The sequence below is a fragment of the Chiloscyllium plagiosum genome, unplaced genomic scaffold, assembly GCF_037043375.1.
Source record: "Chiloscyllium plagiosum isolate Xiang-an unplaced genomic scaffold, Cpla_swu_hap1 HiC_scaffold_13, whole genome shotgun sequence".
Taxonomy (NCBI): Eukaryota; Metazoa; Chordata; class Chondrichthyes; order Orectolobiformes; family Hemiscylliidae; genus Chiloscyllium; species Chiloscyllium plagiosum.
The window spans coordinates 66,689,725-66,709,917 of NW_028270151.1; the positions used below are offsets into that span (position 1 = coordinate 66,689,725).

Below are 20,193 nucleotides of genomic sequence, written 5' to 3' on the forward strand. Positions count from 1 at the left end.
GGTTAGGGGGCGGACAGGCGAGATTGTGGGTCAGATTTGGTGGGGGGGTGGGGGGTGCCAGTTGAGCTGCTGCCTTGTCTCCTGAATGGCAAGCGGACATAGCGAGTGCTCGCTGTGTCAACCCCATTGAACTGATGGGGTTTGAGGGGAGGGGTGGCGGGAGGCTTCAGCAATGCTGCAGGTCCCTTACACACAAGTGTGTGTCTGCTCAGAAACAAACCCTGAGACAGAGAGAGGGAGCAAGGCAGGCAGAGCGAGAAAAAATGAAACTTCAGAAAATTCCGAGTCCCAGAGGAGAGGTATTTAATCAATTAACCGAATAATCAATTATCCGAATGAAATAGTGCCTGCCCATTTCATTCGGATAATCCAGGTTTCTCTGTACAGTAGCTAAAATTGAAATGCTGTGACGTGCACAAGCTATACCAATGCAGGGAGGGGGAAGAGAGAGAGTTTTAGTGGATATACCTGCTGACAGTGTAGCAGGTACGGGTGAGCTATTAAAGAGTCGGCCAGTCAAACTGAGAGGCAGTGCACCATAAGTAGCCTTCGCAACTCCATTCCCGTGAACAGAAAACTAACTGAGGGTGCAAAGATGGTCCCATCTTTGCTTTTCAAAATTAACTTTTGTTGTAAATATTTCCCATTATAATGGTTTCACTTACTTCAGATCCTGTCCAAAATCGCATTTGATTGGAATAATTGAAATGTAGGTGAAGTGCAGAAGCTCTGTAAGGATTCAGCAAGCCAACAGCCTGAGATTGATCCACTTGCAGACAGCAGAGATATCATCTTCAGACCCCTAATTTTCTTATTATTGACTGTTCGATTGAATGTTCGCACCACCTGTACCATGGCCATTATGCCAGCCCCCTCCCTCTTTCACTCCTTCATGCTCCTAATTTCCCTCTGTCCTGTTTTGGGTGCTTCTTCCATGTCCTTGACCACAAACCACATCGCTCCCTTGGCACTGACACACCCTTGCCAGTCCTGAGTCTCCCTCCAAGTTGCAATTCTCTTGTTCACAACACGTTTTCCATAGATTTAAGGAAAACCACTGACCTAACAGAAGCTGCAGAAAGCTGACTGTTGCTCACCACCTTGAAACAAATGTGAACTGAGTGCTGTGAGATACTTTTGCACCACTGACTTAATATTGAAGGTTCAAAAAGTTTAAACTGATGACCATTCACACCATACAAATCTATTATGAAAGGAAACTGGCCATAGAGTGCGTGAGGCCCGATGAATTGCTCATGTTATCCTTGCATCTCAAAGCTGCCGTGGTGAAAATGATTTAGACACCTGCTGAATTCAGTCAGCCCACACACCATGGTTACCCATTCTTGTAGACTTTGTTTCTTGAATTGTTCATAGCATTTGAATGACAATGGGAGGACTGGATTTATTGCTTACACTGAATTGCTGTGAGAAAGTAATGTTGGATCTTCTTGAGGTGCAGATTGTTCTTCCACTAGCATTCGCTCGTCTTCAGATGGTTATGAACCCATGATGGAATTTCGTATGGAATTTTAGATTTTTCATGTAGTAACGACAGAGGATGATCATGTATGGCCAGGTCAGAATGTTGTATCTTGGAAAGGGACAGGGAGATCCCCACAAACTCTTTATTTTGTCCACCGTGGAGATCAAGCTTGCAGGATAATTGTCAATTTTAATTACATAGCATCACCATTGAACAGCATAGCTGGTCAGCAGTGAAAGTTTAAAGTACCACCCCTAGAGCTGAGTATAAAAATCAAAGTTAACTCTCCAGTATATTATTGAGGGAACACTGCATTGTCAGATGTCCTTTCTCTTTGCTGGGGGAGACATTAAACTAAGACTCCATCTGCTAATGTAGGTGCATTTCAAAGAGAAGCCAGGGAGTTTGCCTGGTCAATATTTACCCTCCATTAACTTCACAAAATCTGATTATCTGGTCATTATCACATTGATGTTTGTGGGAGTTTTCTATTCACATTTCCTACAACACAACGGTAACTACATTTCAAAAAGTACTTCGTAAAGCACTTTGAGAAGTCAGTTGATCATGAAAAGTGCTACATAAGTGCAGGTCACTCTGTTAATGGATTCTTTCTTTTTGCCCCAGGTGGCATCCTGTATGTTGAATCGTGGTTGCAATCGTCCATGACAACGGTGGATATCATAATAATTAATGGTTACATTACTCATTGTAAGACCTTACAAGGGCGTTCTCAGGAACATTATCAAACTAAACTTGACACTAATCTACATAAAGAGCTATTAGAGCAAGTGATCAAAAGTACTTCACAGATGAAGGTTTAAGAAGCTTCCTGAAGGTGAAAAGAGAGGTTGCAAGTTTCAGATATATTTAATAAAAGTCAGATTCATTGGCAAGGGAAGAAATTTATTTGGAGGGATTCAGTTATGGAATTTGGGGAAGGATGGACTGGGATTTGAGAGTTGACAGTTTTTGTGTTTTTTTTGGGAACATAAAAATGTTGGAATCTGAAGGAAGGGAATACTTAAAAGATGGAGTCATTTAAGCTCCTATTACAATCCTAAATCCCCATCAATGCAAATAGTTTGTATGTATGTTGATCTGAAAAGTGAAAGTATTGGGTGCTTAATGTTAGACTGACTCTTGAGTACACTAAATGCAAGTGTTTTGAGGCATATTCACAGGGCAGCCTGAGATTATACAAAATGCAGTAAAACTCCAGCATGATACACTAATGTTTCTTCAGAATGAATTGTACTGTATTTTTAAAAGTGCATTCCAAGCTATTGTGTTTTTAAATATCGTTTGAGGTCTCTCCATTGTACAAATTTATAAAATTGATGGTCATGAGCAAGGTGCATCTATTGCCCACCATCCCTAATAAAGTGTGAGATGGTGACTGGCTTCCCAAACTGCAAGTAGCTTTTCTATTAAATGACAGAAAGCCGTGCTACACTTTGTTAGGCATTAACCATGTTGCAAGAAACTGGAGTCACATATAGGCGCAGTGGGCAGGGGTGGCCTGTTCTCTTTCCTGATGGATGTTCAAAAACCAGTTGGTTTTTTTTTAACGATATCTGGCAGCATTAATGGTGATATTTTCGTTCAGCAATCTGTATCGCATTGTGTATAGTACCTGAATTCAGATTAGCATTTACCTAAATTGCCAAGAAACTCTATCCTTTGATCATGTATTGTACAAACTGTACATTAATGGGGGCAAATTGCACATTAATAGTTTGTTTGGGTCAGGGATTTGTTTATCTAGACGTCATGGTGTCTGGCATGAGGAATTTACAGGGTATTTGCAACCTTTTGTTGGAATCTGATATTGAATTGTGTGCAAGTAAATCTTACTGATATTAAATTTATGTAGAAATGTGAAAAAAAAATCCATCCTCTCCGCCTACTATTGTTTGACAGAAGCTGGAAACAGAAAACCCCAGTTTATGGATGAAGATGTCCAATGTATCCTTACCAGAATAACAGGCCTTGATCTTGAGAAGGTGTTCAAACCTGTACAGCAGCAACTGAGACCACCTACATACAAGCTTATGACAAATGAGCAGCTTGAGGAGGTACATTTACTGCTATTTGCGTTCTTCCATTCAATTTCAATAAATTACCAAGGGAGGAGAAACAGAGTCAAACCCCTCTCTTGCCATTTGGATAGTTATTACTCAGTTGTTTTGAATGTACTAGATTTTTTTCTGCTATGGTAGAACTGATCTGTATTTTAGTTTATTGAAAAAGATCTGAAAATGGTTTTGCAATGAGATTTATTATTGTTGGTTTAATCTATTGCTTTTTTTTTAATGCTTGTCAGACCTGGTAATCCAATATTAGAACTTTGTGGGGCAGCAGTGCCATTTGAGATTGATTAGCAATCACACATGATAGACATACAGCTGTAGGCTGAAATATTTTGCCACCTACAGCATGATGTAAATGAGTATGGTGAACTGGCTGGACCATCGCTGGGAGGGTTACCAACGCTTAGTGATGGTAACTTGTGCTTTTATCTGGTTAGATTAGGGGACAAGACAGGTATGTAGAGTTGAAGCCACCAATGATGGAGCAGACTTGAAATGGCCAAAGGTCCTACTGTACCTAATTCATATGGTCATATACATCTTTTCTGTAATACCACGGCTCACAGTTGGGGTCTCTGAGCCTTGTTTGATATCAAGCTGTACCTCTGAGGACTGAATAAATATCTTTTGTGAGACTGTGAAGTGTGTGCAATCAGGCAAAATGGAAATTCTTTCTGCTGCATTGGCTGATTAGATTTCTCAGTAGCTTGATTTGAAGAAATTTTAGACAGGTGGTGGCTCCCCACTCATGTTAAGCATCTTATTGACAAACTAATTTGCAAGTCACAATTTCACATTATGGAATGGATTTGCATCTGAGTAGTTGAGGACTTGTGACTGGGAAATATGGCTAAAGTAAATGTGACATCTTTTCACAGGCTCATCGGAAAGCTGTGGAAGTAGCTCAAACTCGACTAAAAATGCCACCAGTACTAAGTGAAAGAGAACCAATCAATGATATATTAGTAGAAGATAAGATTCTTGATGGTCTGGAAACGGCTAAATATGTATTCACAGATATAACTTTTGACATTCCACACAAAGTAAGTACTTTCTAGGGTCTGAATAAGGGCCTGAATAGGCTTAACACTTAATCATTGTTTTGTCCTATTATGTATCTGCTATCTCCTTTCAATCTTAGAGTCATTATAGCAGAAAAAGTTATTTAGCTACTTATCCCATACCAGCTTTCTGTAGCTCCATCCCTACAAGTTTATTTCCCTCAGAGACCATAGTGCTGTGCAAACACATGTATCCCTTGCCCAGAAATGTAAATGTATTCTACTGAGAATAGTTTTTTGTTGTCTACCTTGTTTAAATTTGAATGATCTTAGCTTCAAATTGAATAAGTTTGAACAACAGGACTTTATAAATAAGAATACAAATGACAAAGCTGGGACAATGATGCTTTTAGAAACACATTTACAAATATTAGCTGTCCCACATCTAGTGCCCGTGTGCTAGCTACCACTAGTTTTAAGCATGAATTATTATTGAATACATAAAATCCTATTTAGCATGTTGCATTCCACTTTGAAGCAATGTGCAGTGCAACATCTGATTATCTTGGCATGACTGTGCTTGCCATGAAAGGTTCATAGATAGGGGAATGAAGTAGTTTATTAGGCTCTTGTTTTTGGAAGTTAATCCAGCATGTCTGATGGATTTATTGGTCAAGGTTGTAGTCAGTTGATGTATTGTTGGGCTGGTGGGGAAGAGAAGATATGGTTTGTGCTGATTGAATCTCCCGGGTGCAGGCCTAAGACTGGGTAGCTATTAGCAAGAGTTCAACCTGTCTGCTTTCGGGTGGACAGGCACTGAACCAAGGCCTCTTGGATTTGTAGGACTGATGGTGGTCCTTGTGTTTTCCAAGACAGTTGTCCAGAATGTCTAATTGTATGGACAAGATGAGAATAAGAAGAGAAAGGTACCCTTTTTTGCCACAAGACCTGAAATAGTCATCTGATTTTAGATTAGATTAGATTAGATTACGTTACGGTGTGGAAACAGGCCCTTCGGCCCAACAAGTCCACACCGACCCGCCGAAGCGTAACCCACCCATACCCCTACATTTACCCCTTACCTAACGCTACGGGCAATTTAGCATGGCCAATTCACCTGACCTGCACATCTTTGGACTGTGGGAGGAAACCGGAGCATCCGGAGGAAACCCACGCAGACACGGGGAGAACGTGCAAACTCCACACAGTCAGTCGCCTGAGGCGGGAATTGAACCCGGGTCTCTGGCGCTGTGAGGCAGCAGTGCTAGCCACCGTGCCGCCCACGGTGTATTAAAATAGGGGAGCCTATGTGAGGTCTGGTACATATTATTACATAGAAGTTAAGAAGCCATTTGGCCCATGTCTGCATCATCCTTTACTCTCTAAGTAATCAATAGTTCTATTCAAATCAACATTACATATTTTCATATTCCATTATCTACCTATCCAGTCTAACCTTGGATGTTGGCAATTGAATGGTTTTCATTCTGTTTCAAAATACAACTCATATTTGTTTGTCTAGATATCATGGTGCCATGCATGAGGAATTTCCAAGGTGTTTGCAAGACACAATATATGATTTAAGTTGAGTCCAAATTACACTTGCACACCCTGGTTAAATTTTCTCCAGTGTTTATTTACTGTGAGCTCATTTCGAAATAAGTTTTCCACTTGTTCTTTTTCCAAGGAACGATTTATTGTGGTTAGAGAGCCAAATGGGGTGTTGCGGAAAGCAACCTGGGAAGAGCGGGATAGGATGGTACAAGTCTACTTCCCACGTGATGTTCGAAGGATAGTTCCACCACCCATTTTCAAGAATGAAAAACTTGTGGTAAGATCTTATTTTCTTTATTTCAACTCAAAGAGCTGTTATATTCTATCTCTTTAGCAACTGGGGCTCAGAAGTAAGTTTTTATTTTCTTTGGTTGAAGTTATGCTGAATATGTGGACTGAATAAATAAATAAATTGAGGGTTTGCTTACAGACCACTTCAGCCTGTGTTTGCTCCACCATTGCCATCAGAAATATTAAGCAAATCACAATGACATATTTTGAATAGATTGTAAATGTTTGGGTCATAAAAACCAGGGAATTTACCTGGTGGCCTTTTACAGATCAGTTCCTTGATTTTATTACCAACTTTCCTTTGTAAAATTACTGAGGGATTAGGTGAAGATTAACTGTAAAGCACCAGCGATTAGTAACAGTCAGAGAATAAGAAAAGAACAGGAAGGGACATATATTTTTAGATTAACTAACTTAGCTAGCAAGACTACGTTTTAAATTTAAATCAATCATAGAGGCATACAGTATGGAAACAGACTCTTTCGACCGGCATGAATGACCAAGCTGACCAGGTTGCCAAATTGAACTAGTCCCACTTGCCTGCATTTGGCCCATATCCCTCTAAATCTTTCTTATTCACGCACCTATCCAAATGTCTTTTGTTGTTGTAACTGTACCTTCACATACCACTTCCTCTGGCAGTTCATTCCATACATGCACCACTGTGTGTGTGAAAATAGTTGCCTCTTAGTGACTACGTGTGCAGGTGGTGCTGCCGACTACAGAAATGTGAGCTCTGGATTCGAGCAGCAGCTGGAGAGAGACAATGTGACAAGTCCACGAGGCGGAGTGTTACATGGATAGAGAGGGTTTATAGAGAAGAGCACACTGCACCAAGAGAGACCGGAGGAAAGAAGGGAATATGTGACCACCAAGCAGTCAAACAGTGTGAGGCAGGTTGTGCAGGAGTACCCTTGGGTCCTGGGTTTTCCATTTTGGATGCTGATGAGGGTGTTGGTTCCTCAATGGACTGCAGACAGTTCTAAGTATCTGGCACCACAATTGGCCTGACTGTATTAGGAGGGGAGGAAGAAGAAAACTGGAGTGACAGTGACAGGGGATTCGTTAGTTAAATGGGTATTTCTACAGACATGACTCCAGGATGATGTGTTTGCTCCCTGATGCCAAGGTCAGGGATGTCTATCGTGACTGCAGGGCAGTGGGAGGTTGATAAGTCAGAAGTTGTCTCATACATGGCGTTTGCTTAGCTTAGTTGGCTGATGGCTGGTTTACAATGCAGAGTAATGCCAGCAGCAAGGGTTCAATTCCTGCACTCTGAGGTTGCCATTAGGACTCTCCTTCTGAACCTCTTTTCCCCTCGCCTGATGCATAGTGACCCTCGGATGAAACCATCACCCACTCTACTGAGAGGGCAGCCAGTGGTTTGGTAGGACTACGGTGACTTTAGCAATGAATATGGTAGAATGAGGAAAGAGGCCTTCATCAAGAACTCAGGGAGCTAGGCAGTAGACTAGATGACAGGATCTAAAGGTTACAATCTTTGGATTACTCCCAATACCATGTGCTAACAAGTACAGAAATAGGAGATTAGAGCAGCTTAATGTGTGGGTCAAGAGTTGGTGCAAGAGGGAGGGTTTTAGATTCAGAGATCTACTGGAACTGTTTCTGAGGAAGGTGGGACTTCTACAAGCAGGACAGTCTGTGCTGAACCATAATGGGACCAGCATCCTTGAGGGAGGGTTTACCAGTGCTGCTGAGAGGAGTTTAAACTAGTTCAGCCAGGAAATGGGACACGGTGCATTAGTTCAATATTGACACAACGTATCTTAGAAAAGGAACCTATACAGATAGAGTTCAGACATGTTGAATCTCAAGGGTACAAGGCATGACTGGATGGCCTCTACTTTAATGCTAGGAGTTAAGATTGTGGATTGACACGTGGAATTACCATGTTGTTGCCATCACAGAGATGTGATTGAGGGAGGAACAAGACTGGTAACTAAACATTCAGGGCTATAGGATCTTCAGGCAAGACAGTGGAGAGTATAAAAGAGGAGGTGGTGCAGCATTGTTAATTAAGTCAGTTACTATAGTAAGGAGGGACAATATCTTGGAAGCGGCATCAAATGAGGCATTGTGGATAGAGTTCAGGACTAAGAAGAGGTCAGTCACAATACTGGGCTTGTGTTATAGGTACCCAAACAGCAGGATTAGAGGAGCAGATATGTGCAACAACTCACTAAGGTGTGTAATTATTAATACTAGGGTGATTATATTAGGGGATTTCAACCTCCCTACCATTAATTGGATAATCATAGTATAAACGGGACAAATTTCTTGAAATGTATCCAAGAGAAGTTTTTATATAAACATGTAGATGGTCCTACAAGGGATGGTATACTGCTGGGTATAATTCCTGAAGAATGAAGAACAGGAGTTGGAGGTGCCATTGGGCAGGATGTAGTGATAGTGACCACAACAGCTGGCGTTTTACATTTGCTATGGAAAAGGGAAAAGACGGTAGGCAAAAATGGTTATGGATTGGAGGAAAGCAAATTCTATTAAAATATGGTTTGCTTATTAAATACTTAAATGTAACCTGTTCACTTCTCTAAGTAACAAGTATAGGTACAGTAATATAGTGGTGAGGTGGCTGAAATAGTAATCAGTAATTATCTGAGCAGTAAGCCGTTTCCCTTTGAATTCAAATTCAAGAATGGCAGTTTGAGAATCTGAATTCAGTTGAAAAATGTGTAAGTTACAAAAATAAATTTGTACTTTGTGAAAGTGACCAGCATATTTGTCAGATTGTCCAACTGTTCACTGGTATTCTTCAAGGAAGGAAAGCTGCTATACTTACCAGATGTAGTTTGGATGTAATACTAAACAGTTTCTGAAGCAGCCTAATAAACTACTGGATCTACAGCTGCAATTCAAAAGGTCCTGCTGCCATCTTCTCAGGGTATTGCAAATGGGAATCAATGCCAGAGTTAATTTTTACATTCATTCGTTATGTTTTATTACTCTGAGCCATCAGGAGTTCTCAGTTCCAGTGCTGAATGATTTGGCTATCTGTGATCAAAATAGCTTTTGGTGTGGTCTCTTGCAGTGTTGCTCTGAGTTCAGACTTCAGTGTAATCCTGTGAATGTGGGCATTGGTTGCAGAATGGGAACTTCATGATTACTGATTAAATTCACTCTGAATTTGGATCAGTTCTAAGCTCTGAAAAAGTAAAATGGTGGTAAAATAAATCTATTTTCAACCCATCTGTCATATAAAGCTACATTGCCTTTTCAAATCAGAATATTCTGGAGACGTTTGAGGAAGATAATGATGATTAGACACAGCAGCTATGCCCAGCCTTTGGATGTGGTATCATTTTTGGCCATTTCCAATTATGTGGCGGGGCATCCAAAAAGTTTCTGGCCACAGTTTTTTCCTCTGACTGTGACTGGCCTGTTTGCTTTGTTCTCACTGATTATACAGAGACTGGTAAATTACATGGAAATATGGTCTGATTAACAATGCCTGCGTGCCATCACTTCTAAACAAGGATTATCTGATAGCCAAATGTCTGACCTCAAGATCAGAAAATGGAATAGGATCTCCTGAACAATACGATAGTTATCCTTTTGATCACCTTAGCTACTGAACTCATTTGAAAACAGGCCTGAATTTTTCAGGATAAATGAGGAAAACAATTGTTCAAAGCTCTCCTCTCCGTGTGTGAATATACATGTTCTTCAATGCTGGTACTTTGAGTATATCACAGAGGAACATCAACAGCTGTAGCAGTGAGTGAGACCAGTATCTTTACTGCAAAGATACCGGAGTGTCAGCAAGACTTGTGAAGGAAGTGGACAATAAGTGGATTGTAATAGTTACAACTCATCTATTCTATTCATTCTTATACCTAACTTTTTCTCATTTTATTTACTGATGTAAAATGAAAATGATATGTAGTGTTCCCTTTACTTTTCAAATAACAGAACTTTATGATGGTAAATATAATTAGAACAATAATTCGATCAGTTAAACTGACTGCCGTTTGGGTGCGGACATTCAATCTTTTAATAATTTTGCACTAATTTCCACAGCACAGCATTATTTACAAACTGAAAACCTCCATTCTCAAAATAATTGAATATTGCTTATACAAGTTTACCTTACATTGGAAAAAAATGAAAAACTTGAAATATAGATTATAACAAACAGATTCTTCATATTGTGCTCCAGAAATGGATTATAAATGGATTTTGTTTCAATCATGCCAAGCTCCTAAGAAGTCGAAGCACTTAAAATCTATTGTTGTGTTTCGAGACATTATTTATAAAGATCGATGGTTTAGGTCAGTGCTGAAGGATTATAATAGAACAATCTGTCTCTTCAATTTTTTTAATGCTTCCTCCTTGATATGGATCTTTCATATTTCTGGTTTAAGTATGTAGCACCAAGCGTTTATTTTGAAGAATTATTTATCTCTGAGCTCCAAAACCCCTTTAGGATGTGGCTCTCAAGTGAACTGTGTGGCAGATTAACTGTCTCACCTATGCTGTCCCTAATAGAAAAGTAAACAGATTCACAGCTTCCATATTAGGAGGGAACTTGCTCAGTACTTATCCGAAAGGGTGTCAAAGACCTGCTAAATCCTGTGCCCATCCACAAAGATGGCATAAAATCTCAAGGAAAAGGAAAGAGTAGATTTTAAAACAGCCTTTCCTTCAAAAAAAAATCAGATACAAATTTTAGGATTGATTTTCAATTTCACACAAAATTTAGGGGTGCATGTATGGCAAATGAGGGCAGCTAGACTTCCACAGTACTGAAGCTAAGTCCCTCTGGGTTTTATGCTCTAACCGTATGGTATTGTGTGTTACAAACGCGTAAGTGTTGGACACATTTCTTTGTTGCTGGGGAGAATCAACTTGATGGCACTTTCACCCATGAAAGCCAAGCATTAAAAATAAACCTTATCAATTCCCAATTTAAAGGGATAAAGCTTTTTCCTCAAAATATCTTAAATGTGTCTTTTCATTAAATATTGTTTGCAATTATGACGTATTTCTCTTGTCTTGAGCACCTGATTTCCATGTGTCTTTGTTCCTCACGTTATCATGCCTCTCTTGCCCTCTCAATCCCCAGATTGAACTGTGCTGGGCGGCACGGTGGCACAGTGGTTAGCACTGCTGCCTCACAGCGCCTGAGACCCGGGTTCAATTCCCGCCTCAGGCGACTGACTGTGTGGAGTTTGCACGTTCTCCCCGTGTCTGCGTGGGTTTCCTCCGGGTGCTCCGGTTTCCTCCCACAGTCCAAAAGATGTGCAGGGTCAGGTGAATTGGCCATGCTAAATTGCCCGTAGTGTTAGGTAAGGGGTAAATGTAGGGGTATGGGTGGGTTTCGCTTTGGCGGGTCGGTGTGGACTTGTTGGGCCGAAGGGCCTGTTTCCACACTGTAATCTAATCTAATCTAATCTAATCTAATCTAATCTAAAAAAAGACCTTAAGCTAAGCCAGTTCTAAATCTACCTCCTTCACAAATATCCACTAAACCAGGCAAGCTGAAGATGCTGCAAACATCTACCATGTGCTGTGACTGGTTATATTTCAAAGATGCTAGGTTTTTTTGCTGTGTGTAGCATTTAGACTCAAAACTAACTTGCAGCTTTTAGATATATGAATATTTTCCAGTAATTATTCTGTGAATTTTCCTGAGTGCTCTGGAGAAGCTATGGCACCAATATTTATGTTATGAAAAGCAGATGGCTTATTGTTAACATGATCAAAGAGAAGCTGCACTCAAACTCTTTCCGAGTTTGGCAGAGTAAAAAGACCTTTTTAAAGTCAATATCAACTGCCTAGTATCACTCTTGTTATCTGAAAGTGAACTGTAGTACAGAAATGAAAGCTATGTCCCGTGCCTTTGGCAAATTATTGCTACCTCGATGCTTGGTTGAAAGAAAGAATAAGGTTTCTCTGCAGGCAACACAGTTTTAATGGTTGTGATACTGCTACACACATTCTCTGGCCAAAATGCTGGGCATCAGCATGAACATACAAGTAAGGAGAAGTGAGTCATTTGGCCTCTTGATACTGTTCTGCCATTTAATATGATCATGGCTGATCTTACTGTAATCTCAAATTCACAATCTTGAGAAAGTCACTTAGTTGTGAGTGATGCCACTTCTGGTTAGGAATAAAAATAAAGCAAATACACTGGAGATAATGACATAGTGATAAAGTCACTGGATTAGTAATTCAGAGGTCCAGCTAATACCCTGGGACAGGAGTACAAATCCTACCATGGTGGAATTTAAATTCAATTCATAAATGTAGCATTGAAAATTTAATACTGGAGTGGGAGTACGTGGTGGGCACTATGGAGTGCTTGATTTTCACCTGTGTTCCTGCCCCCCCCCCGCCCCAATCATCTTCACACTTGATAGTTTGCATTGCCTAATGAGCTAAGCATGTGAATTTCTGATTGGCTTCATGGGTGATTTACTGCTGGTGTTTAACAGTTTTTTTAAAAAGTCATGGTGATTTGGTGGTAGGAAGGGCGTTACGTTGTGCATGATAAATCTCTCTTCAAGTTGAAGTCTCTCCTACTCCAGATGCGTGTACTGACATCCCTGAACAAGTTGATTAGGAATATAGGTATAGACCCAGGAATTCATCTGCTGAACTGTCTGTTCCAGGCTGGGACTAGCCTATGTGTGCCACAAACAGTTGCTCAATTTTAGTGTTCAACAGTAAAGGATGCTCCTTTCCAGTTGGACTTCCTGAGTTATTGCCTATACCATTCTATTTGATTTGTTAATGACTTGCTGTACCTCCATATTGATTTTTGGGAATCGTGTAATGGGACATCCATTTGCATATCAGAGCTGTGCAATCTCTTGTCAATTAGATAATGCACTTTTTCATTCTTCCTGCCAGAATGGACAATTGCACATTCTGCTACATTATGCTCCATTTACCAGATCTTTGCCCACTCCGTAAACCTAGTTCCTTTTGCAGCCTCCTTATGTCCTCTTCATAGCTACTTCCCTATCTTTGTCTTGTCAATAAATTTGGCAACCATACATTCTATCTTTGCACCTATCTCATTTATAAGTTACCAACATTTAAAGTCCTGGCACTGATCCGTATGGCACATCACTTGTTGATATCAACCTGAAAAAGACCCATTATGCCTACTCTTTGCTTCCTGTTAGTCAGCCAATGTTCTAACCTTGCCACTATTGTACCGCTGTTCCCTGAGTTTTTATTCTCCGCAGTAATCTTGGATGTGACACTTCCTTTAAATGCCTTCTGAATAGATTCTTTATTCCCCTTTATCCAAAATGCATCTTTCTTCCTCAAAGAACTCCAATTAATTAAACATGATTTCCCTTTCACAAAACTGACAACCCTGCCTGATTACCTTTGAACTTATATAAGTACCCATGCTAGAATGACTTCAATAATAGCTTCTAGATGTTAAACTAATTGATCTTGTAGTTTACTGATCTGCCCTTTGAAATGTATCTATTGTGTATTCTGAAATATCCCTTTCAAAGTGTGAGCTGAATACAGCCTTTAAGAAGGCTGTAATGATCACTGAATATATTTACAGCCTTCTTGAAGAGCACGCATTTCTTCCCTCACTGTACATCGATATCCCTTTAGATTTTCAGGATATGTCTTTGTCAACGTCCTTTGTAAATTAAGTTAAAATGGGTAGGGAGATTCCTAAAATTAGTAGAATGAGGCTAAAACTGAAACTTTCTGAAGTACTGTTGGCTGAAGTACATGTTCTGCACTCTCTTCTACCTGTCCAAACACAAATCTAGCCTGCTGATTTTGCAGATTAATCTGTTGGGGGGTGGGGGGGGAGGTGTTAAAATTGTAACTTGCTTGTAAATTGCACATGTTGAACTATTCATAAGGATAATTGTGCAACTAAAAACACACAGGTCTAACAGAATCTGGAAAGATATCATCTTGCAATCACATCATTCAACCTCCTTCAATTTCATGATTTAAATTTGCAATCTGCTGTGTGTGCATTCCAGATGGATTTCTTTCTATTTGATTTGACTGCGTTGTTGTGTTGTAGTTTGATTTGATCCATGTTGCCCATTTCAGGTTGTGTTTGCTCAGGATCGTTATGAAGATATTCTTGATCTCTGCCTTATCCAATTTGAGCCAAATTCTGCCGATTACATTCGGGTGAGTACTCTTCAGATCAGACTAGAGTTGTTTGATGAAATGAGCTCTGACTATACAATATCAATGCAAATCAAAATTGCTACAGTTTGTTAAATGCATTGTAGCTTCACAAGAAATGTGTGCCTCTTGAAATTAGTATGTAACTTATAAAAGTCTCAGCTCGATGTCCTACAGCTGTATTTTATACCCCAGCCTAGTGCTTAACTCAATGCGGTTGAGTCACATTTGATTACTGTTATCTCAAAGTCACATGAGGGAAAAAGAGGTTATCTGCTCTCCGTGAGGGAGGGTGTGTGTGTGTTTGTGTAGCCCCCTCAGGTTGATCACTTCTGAGCTGATCATCTACTCAACTGCAGTTATTTTATAGTTAAAAAGATTGGTGCTGGAAAAGCACAGCAGATCAGGCCGCTTCCAAGCAGCAGGATAATCAACGTTTCGGGCATAAGCTCTTCATCCTAATGAACAGCTTATGTCCAAAACATCGATTCAACTGCTGCATTCCTGATGAAGGGCTTATGCCTGAAACATCGATTCTCCTGTTCCTTGGATGCTGCCTGACTGGTTGTACTTTTCCAGCAACACACTTTTCGATTCTGATCTCCAGCATCTGCGGTCCTCACTTTATCTGAGTTGCAATTATTTTATTACCCGGATAGTGTATAAATTTTAGCTAAAAACTTTTGTAGCTCTGCAAATGTTTTAGCCAATTTGTTTATAAACATTAGTTTCTTAATTGTTTTGGAAACAACTCAACTTTCAAACCCTCTATCACATCAAGAAATACTCTATTGGCTGCAAAGTACTTTAAGATACCTGATGGTTGTGAATAGTGCTGTATGAACACAAGGCTCTCTTTATCAGGTCCACCACCAAACATATGAAGACATTGATAAAAATGGCAAGTACGATCTTTTGCGTTCAACAAGACATTTTGGTGGATTGGTGTGGTACCTGGTCAACAGGAGGAGAATTGATGGTTTACTTATCGACATGATTCAAAGAGACCTGTAAGTACAAACTGAAGGAGTTAAAATTTCTATCATCAGATTTACATAGAATGCTTGAAATTACCTTTGTGGAGCTTTATTTTGTAAAAATTAGCTTTACCTTCCCACCGTTCAGAGCAAGTAATCAAACTGCAGTGTTAGAACCAAACACATACTACAAGCCCTGACAATGATCAAATGCACAAAGTCAAGCTTACTGAAATGTTTTTTCTGGAGGATTGCCCTGTTTGAATATTCTAAACTGGAGGATTTGAATAAGGCTGTTTTGGGTGCTTTCAGTAATTTATTAATAGATGAATTCTGCAGAGAAATTCAGTGTAGACAGCTTGAAATGTGTGCCACATGTAAAGTTTATCTCCATGGTATGCATCATATAGCCCACAAAGAGAAAAATCCAGATCTCCCTTATGTATCATATTGGGGAACAGGGTTTTAAGTATTGAACCCAGAACATTACAAATACTAGGATGATGACGAATATATGGAGATAGATACATTAGTTGAAATGAATCAATTCAGTCCACTCATACCATGCCTAAATTTAGTAACATAATGAATCGTAATCATTGGTTGAAAGTTAATTAACTCAACTTTTAGCATTTCCCACCATCTTTGCCTCCCATCTCAGAACTTCTAACATTTTGTCTAATGGTGTGAATGACTAGTTCTCATGACAAAGAGACCTTGATTCCCACAAAACCTCTTGGAAATTTTGGCAGAAAATTTGAAACCTGGCAGCCCAGTCATCTGTGATTCTATCACTTTCTCCTTAAATTATACAACGTGTGGGCACAATAATGCATACCACCCTTTGCAGAGACTTACTAATTGATTGTGTGTTATTGTTACATGGAGTTGATGTATTTAAATTTTGCACTCAACTATTATGAATGGAGATGGATAAAACTTTAAGCAAATGGTAGGTTTGGCAAATTTCAATTAACTTTTAACAAATGGATGATATGTGATTAAATCAAAGTTAATGCAATGTATGAGGCAATTGAATTTATGCATTTCAGTTAATGTTCCAACCCTCAATCGTGATTTCTGTGACATCATAATGTTCCTGGGAAAGAATGTAAAAGTCTGTTTCTAGCTCTGACACTCAACACGTACTTTATTTGGTCGTGTTAACAGGATGTTTCAATGTCATCCACATCCAAACTCCACATACGGAATGAGGACAGGGAACAGATATCTTGCCTTCATCAAAATCTAAAGCCAAAATACACCCATGTGGGCTAGTGAAACTAAAGTGCTACAACATATATGGTATTTTTTGATCATGAATTATCACTTGTAACAGAGTGCAGTGGCTTATGGTTACAGTGACTTTAAAACAATAGCACCATCTAGTGGGAGGAATATACATAAAGGTTAGGCCATAGTCTTTGTTGAAGGGACCGTTAATACTAAAAGTTGCCATAGTCCTCCTGGGCTATAGAACTGCTCTTTCTAATCACAGAGAGAGGGAGGACACTGGTGGTAGTTTAACCTGGGGGTCACCAGCTTCAGATGAGTAGAAAGGTCAAGAGGGAGTGATACTCAGCCAGTTCCCTCTGGTAAATGAACCCACATTGGCATCATTCTGCATTGCAAACCAATCATCCAGCCAACTCAGCAAACTGACCCACAAATAAACTGGGCTAGAACGTGAGCTCCACAATGAACTAACAGCACCACCATTTAATAGACTAATTACCACCCACAGATTCTTCCCAATTTCCGGCTCACGAAGGACGTTTTCAAGTCACAAGTGGCTGCCAAACTTATGCACAGCAGATCTCATTGCCTAAAAAAGTCATAGAGGTGGGAACTCTCAAGATGTTTAATAACTATTTACATGAACACTACAAGGCTATGGACCAAGAGCTGGAATAATGGGATTAAAATAGATAGACATTTGATGACTGGCATGGACACAATGGGCCAAAAGACCTCTTTCTGTGCTGTATAAACTCTGACTTCTATAACGTAGGGAAGAATATGAGAATAGGAACTGGATATTCAGCTCCTTGAGTCTGTTCCATGAGATCGTAGCAGATCTGTGGCCTCACTCCATATACTTGCCTTTGGCCCATCTCCCTTAATACCTTTACTTAGCAAAACTTATCTATCTCAGATCTAAAATTAACAACTGATAATGCATGCACTGCCAATTGTGGAAGAGAGTTACAAACCTCTGCTATCCTTTGTGTGTAGAAATGCTTCCTCACGTCCCTCCTGAACAGTCTGGCCCTATTTCAGTAGAAATAGTTTGTTTGCCTGTCTTTTCCTGTTGTCTGGCTCCTAAGTGAACAGCTTCAGCATCAGCATGTCTTCAGCCAGTTGAAGCATCCTTTTTGAAGGGCAGAAGGAACCTAAGCCAGGAAATGCAAGTTAGAATATTTAACTCAATATAATTTTATGTATAGAGTTCAAAATAATGAGTGAAGGAAAAGAGTGGCAAAAAGCCAAATGATGACGCTAAGGTTTTAAAAAAAAACTTACAAATATGGAGAGGTTGTTTGACAGTAACTAAAACTTAATTACAGCATTAAAAAGTCATTTAAACTAAAATGAATAAACCTGAACTTTTTTTTGGTGAGTTTAACGGCTATGTACCTGATCTTCGCGTTCTGATTTAATGCCTTATTTCTTGACAATACACTTGTGGAACAGGGCAAACTGTTTGCCAGTTTTTGAAGAGCATGAACAAATATGGGAAGCTGCGGTCTCTTTACAATGACATAATGACAATGCATGGGGATAACCTCACAATTATTCACCACAAAATCAGACACATTAAAATGTTTTAACATCACTTGTTCTTCAGGGACAAGGGAGAGAGGGATAAAGGACGGGAAACCAATTAATTTCTAATAACATATTTGAGCTATAACTGCTATTCTTCCAAATTTGTTATATAATTTTGTTATTGAGTGTATTAGGTGTTTTGACTTAGTTACCTTAGTTAGCATTTTAACTCTTTTTGCAGATTAGAGGATGCTATAAGCGTACTTCATTTATATCACATGCTACACCCAGACTGTCAATCGTCAAAGGAGGCAAACCAACAGCAAGCCAAAGGTCTTGACCTGATTAAGGTGTAGTTCACATTTTTTTCCTTTAAGAATGCATATGTAGTTTTCAAATATGTGCTGCTGCTAATTGTAAAATGTTGGCACTTGAGTGACATGCACTCTTTAAATCTGATGAGTGGAATTAATAACCTCTCCTTCCTCGTGATCAAGAGATTGGTACATTTTTTAAAAAATTGAATTCATGAACATAAAGATCTGTAAAACGTAAAGCGATGCAGGAGGTAGTGCATTTGGACTGGTTTTAAGATACATTATTAGATTATAGAAAGGAGATTTTAATTTGCATCTAAAAGATTGGAATTAAACTTCCACAAGGTCAGAAATTACTTGAGAATGATACAGAACAAGAAGAAATAGGAACAGAAGTCGGCTGTTTGGCCCCTCAAACCTGCTTTGCCATTCAGTAGGATCATAGCTGAACCGACATTCATCACGTCAACCTTTGTGCATTTTGTCCATAGTTTTTGATTCCCCTACTGATCAAGATTTGGAGATGCCGGTGTTGGACTGGGGTGTACAAAGTTACAAATCACACAACACTAGATTATAGTCCAACAGATTTAATTGGAAGCACTAGCTTTCGGAGCCTCCTTGTGTATATTTAAGGCTGAGATGAATAAATCTTGATCAGTAGGTTATAATCCAACAGGTTGAATCGGAAGTACTAGCTTTCGGAGCCTCCGAAAGCTAGTACTTCCGATTAAACCTGTTGGATTATAACCTACTGATCAAGATTTATTCATCTCAGCCTTAAATATACACAAGGACTCTGTCCCTACAGCTCTCTGTAGCAAGGAGTTCCAAAGACTCTTAACCATCTGTGGGAGAAGAAATTCCTCCTCATCTCAGCCTGAAATTGACTCTCCTTCGTTTTCTTTGGTCCTAGACTCTCCCATGAGGGGAAACCATCCTCTCAGCATTTGGCTATCAAGGGCCTTAAGAATCCTATATATTTCAATGAGATTACCTCACATTATTCTAAACTCCACTGAGAGACCTAACCTATTTAATCTTTGCTCATAAAACAATCCCTCCATATCAGTGATCAACCCAGTGAACTTCTTAATTCCTCTAATAAAATGATATCTTTCCTGAAACAAGGGAACCAAAACTGCTCTCAGTATTCCAGATGTAGACTCACCAGCACATTGTACAGTTGCAGTAAAGCTTCTCTACTCCTACACTCCAACCGCTTAAAATAAGGTACTTTATTTCATTAACCATTCTGATTACCTGCTGAATCTGTGCGCGAGCTTTCTGCGGTTTTGCTGCATTTAAATCACTCTGTACTTTAGTTCTCCCTGGCAAAATGAACAATTTCACGTTTTCTCACATTATACTCCATTTGCCAATTTTTGTCACTCACTTGTCAATATCCCTCTTGCAACCTGCCTTCCCACCTATTTTTGTGTCTTGTGCAAATCTGGCAGCTGATCCAATTCAGGATATGCCCAGTTTCTGCAAAGTAGACAGGTTATTTCTGGGGGGGGGTCCAAATAGGCAAGG

General features: G+C 39.6%; 1 protein-coding gene across 1 annotated transcript in view; it reads left to right on the forward strand.

Annotated features, from left to right (window-relative positions):
• mrps22 (mitochondrial ribosomal protein S22) overlaps positions 1–20,193 on the forward strand; it is a 28,689-nt gene that overhangs the window by 5,435 nt on the left and 3,061 nt on the right. Inside the window, exons 2-7 of the mRNA XM_043702024.2 lie at positions 3,410–3,564; positions 4,458–4,622; positions 6,268–6,411; positions 14,514–14,597; positions 15,459–15,604; positions 18,582–18,690. Of these exons, the coding sequence (XP_043557959.1) occupies positions 3,410–3,564; positions 4,458–4,622; positions 6,268–6,411; positions 14,514–14,597; positions 15,459–15,604; positions 18,582–18,690 (803 nt within the window). The remainder of the gene's footprint in view (positions 1–3,409; positions 3,565–4,457; positions 4,623–6,267; positions 6,412–14,513; positions 14,598–15,458; positions 15,605–18,581; positions 18,691–20,193) is intronic.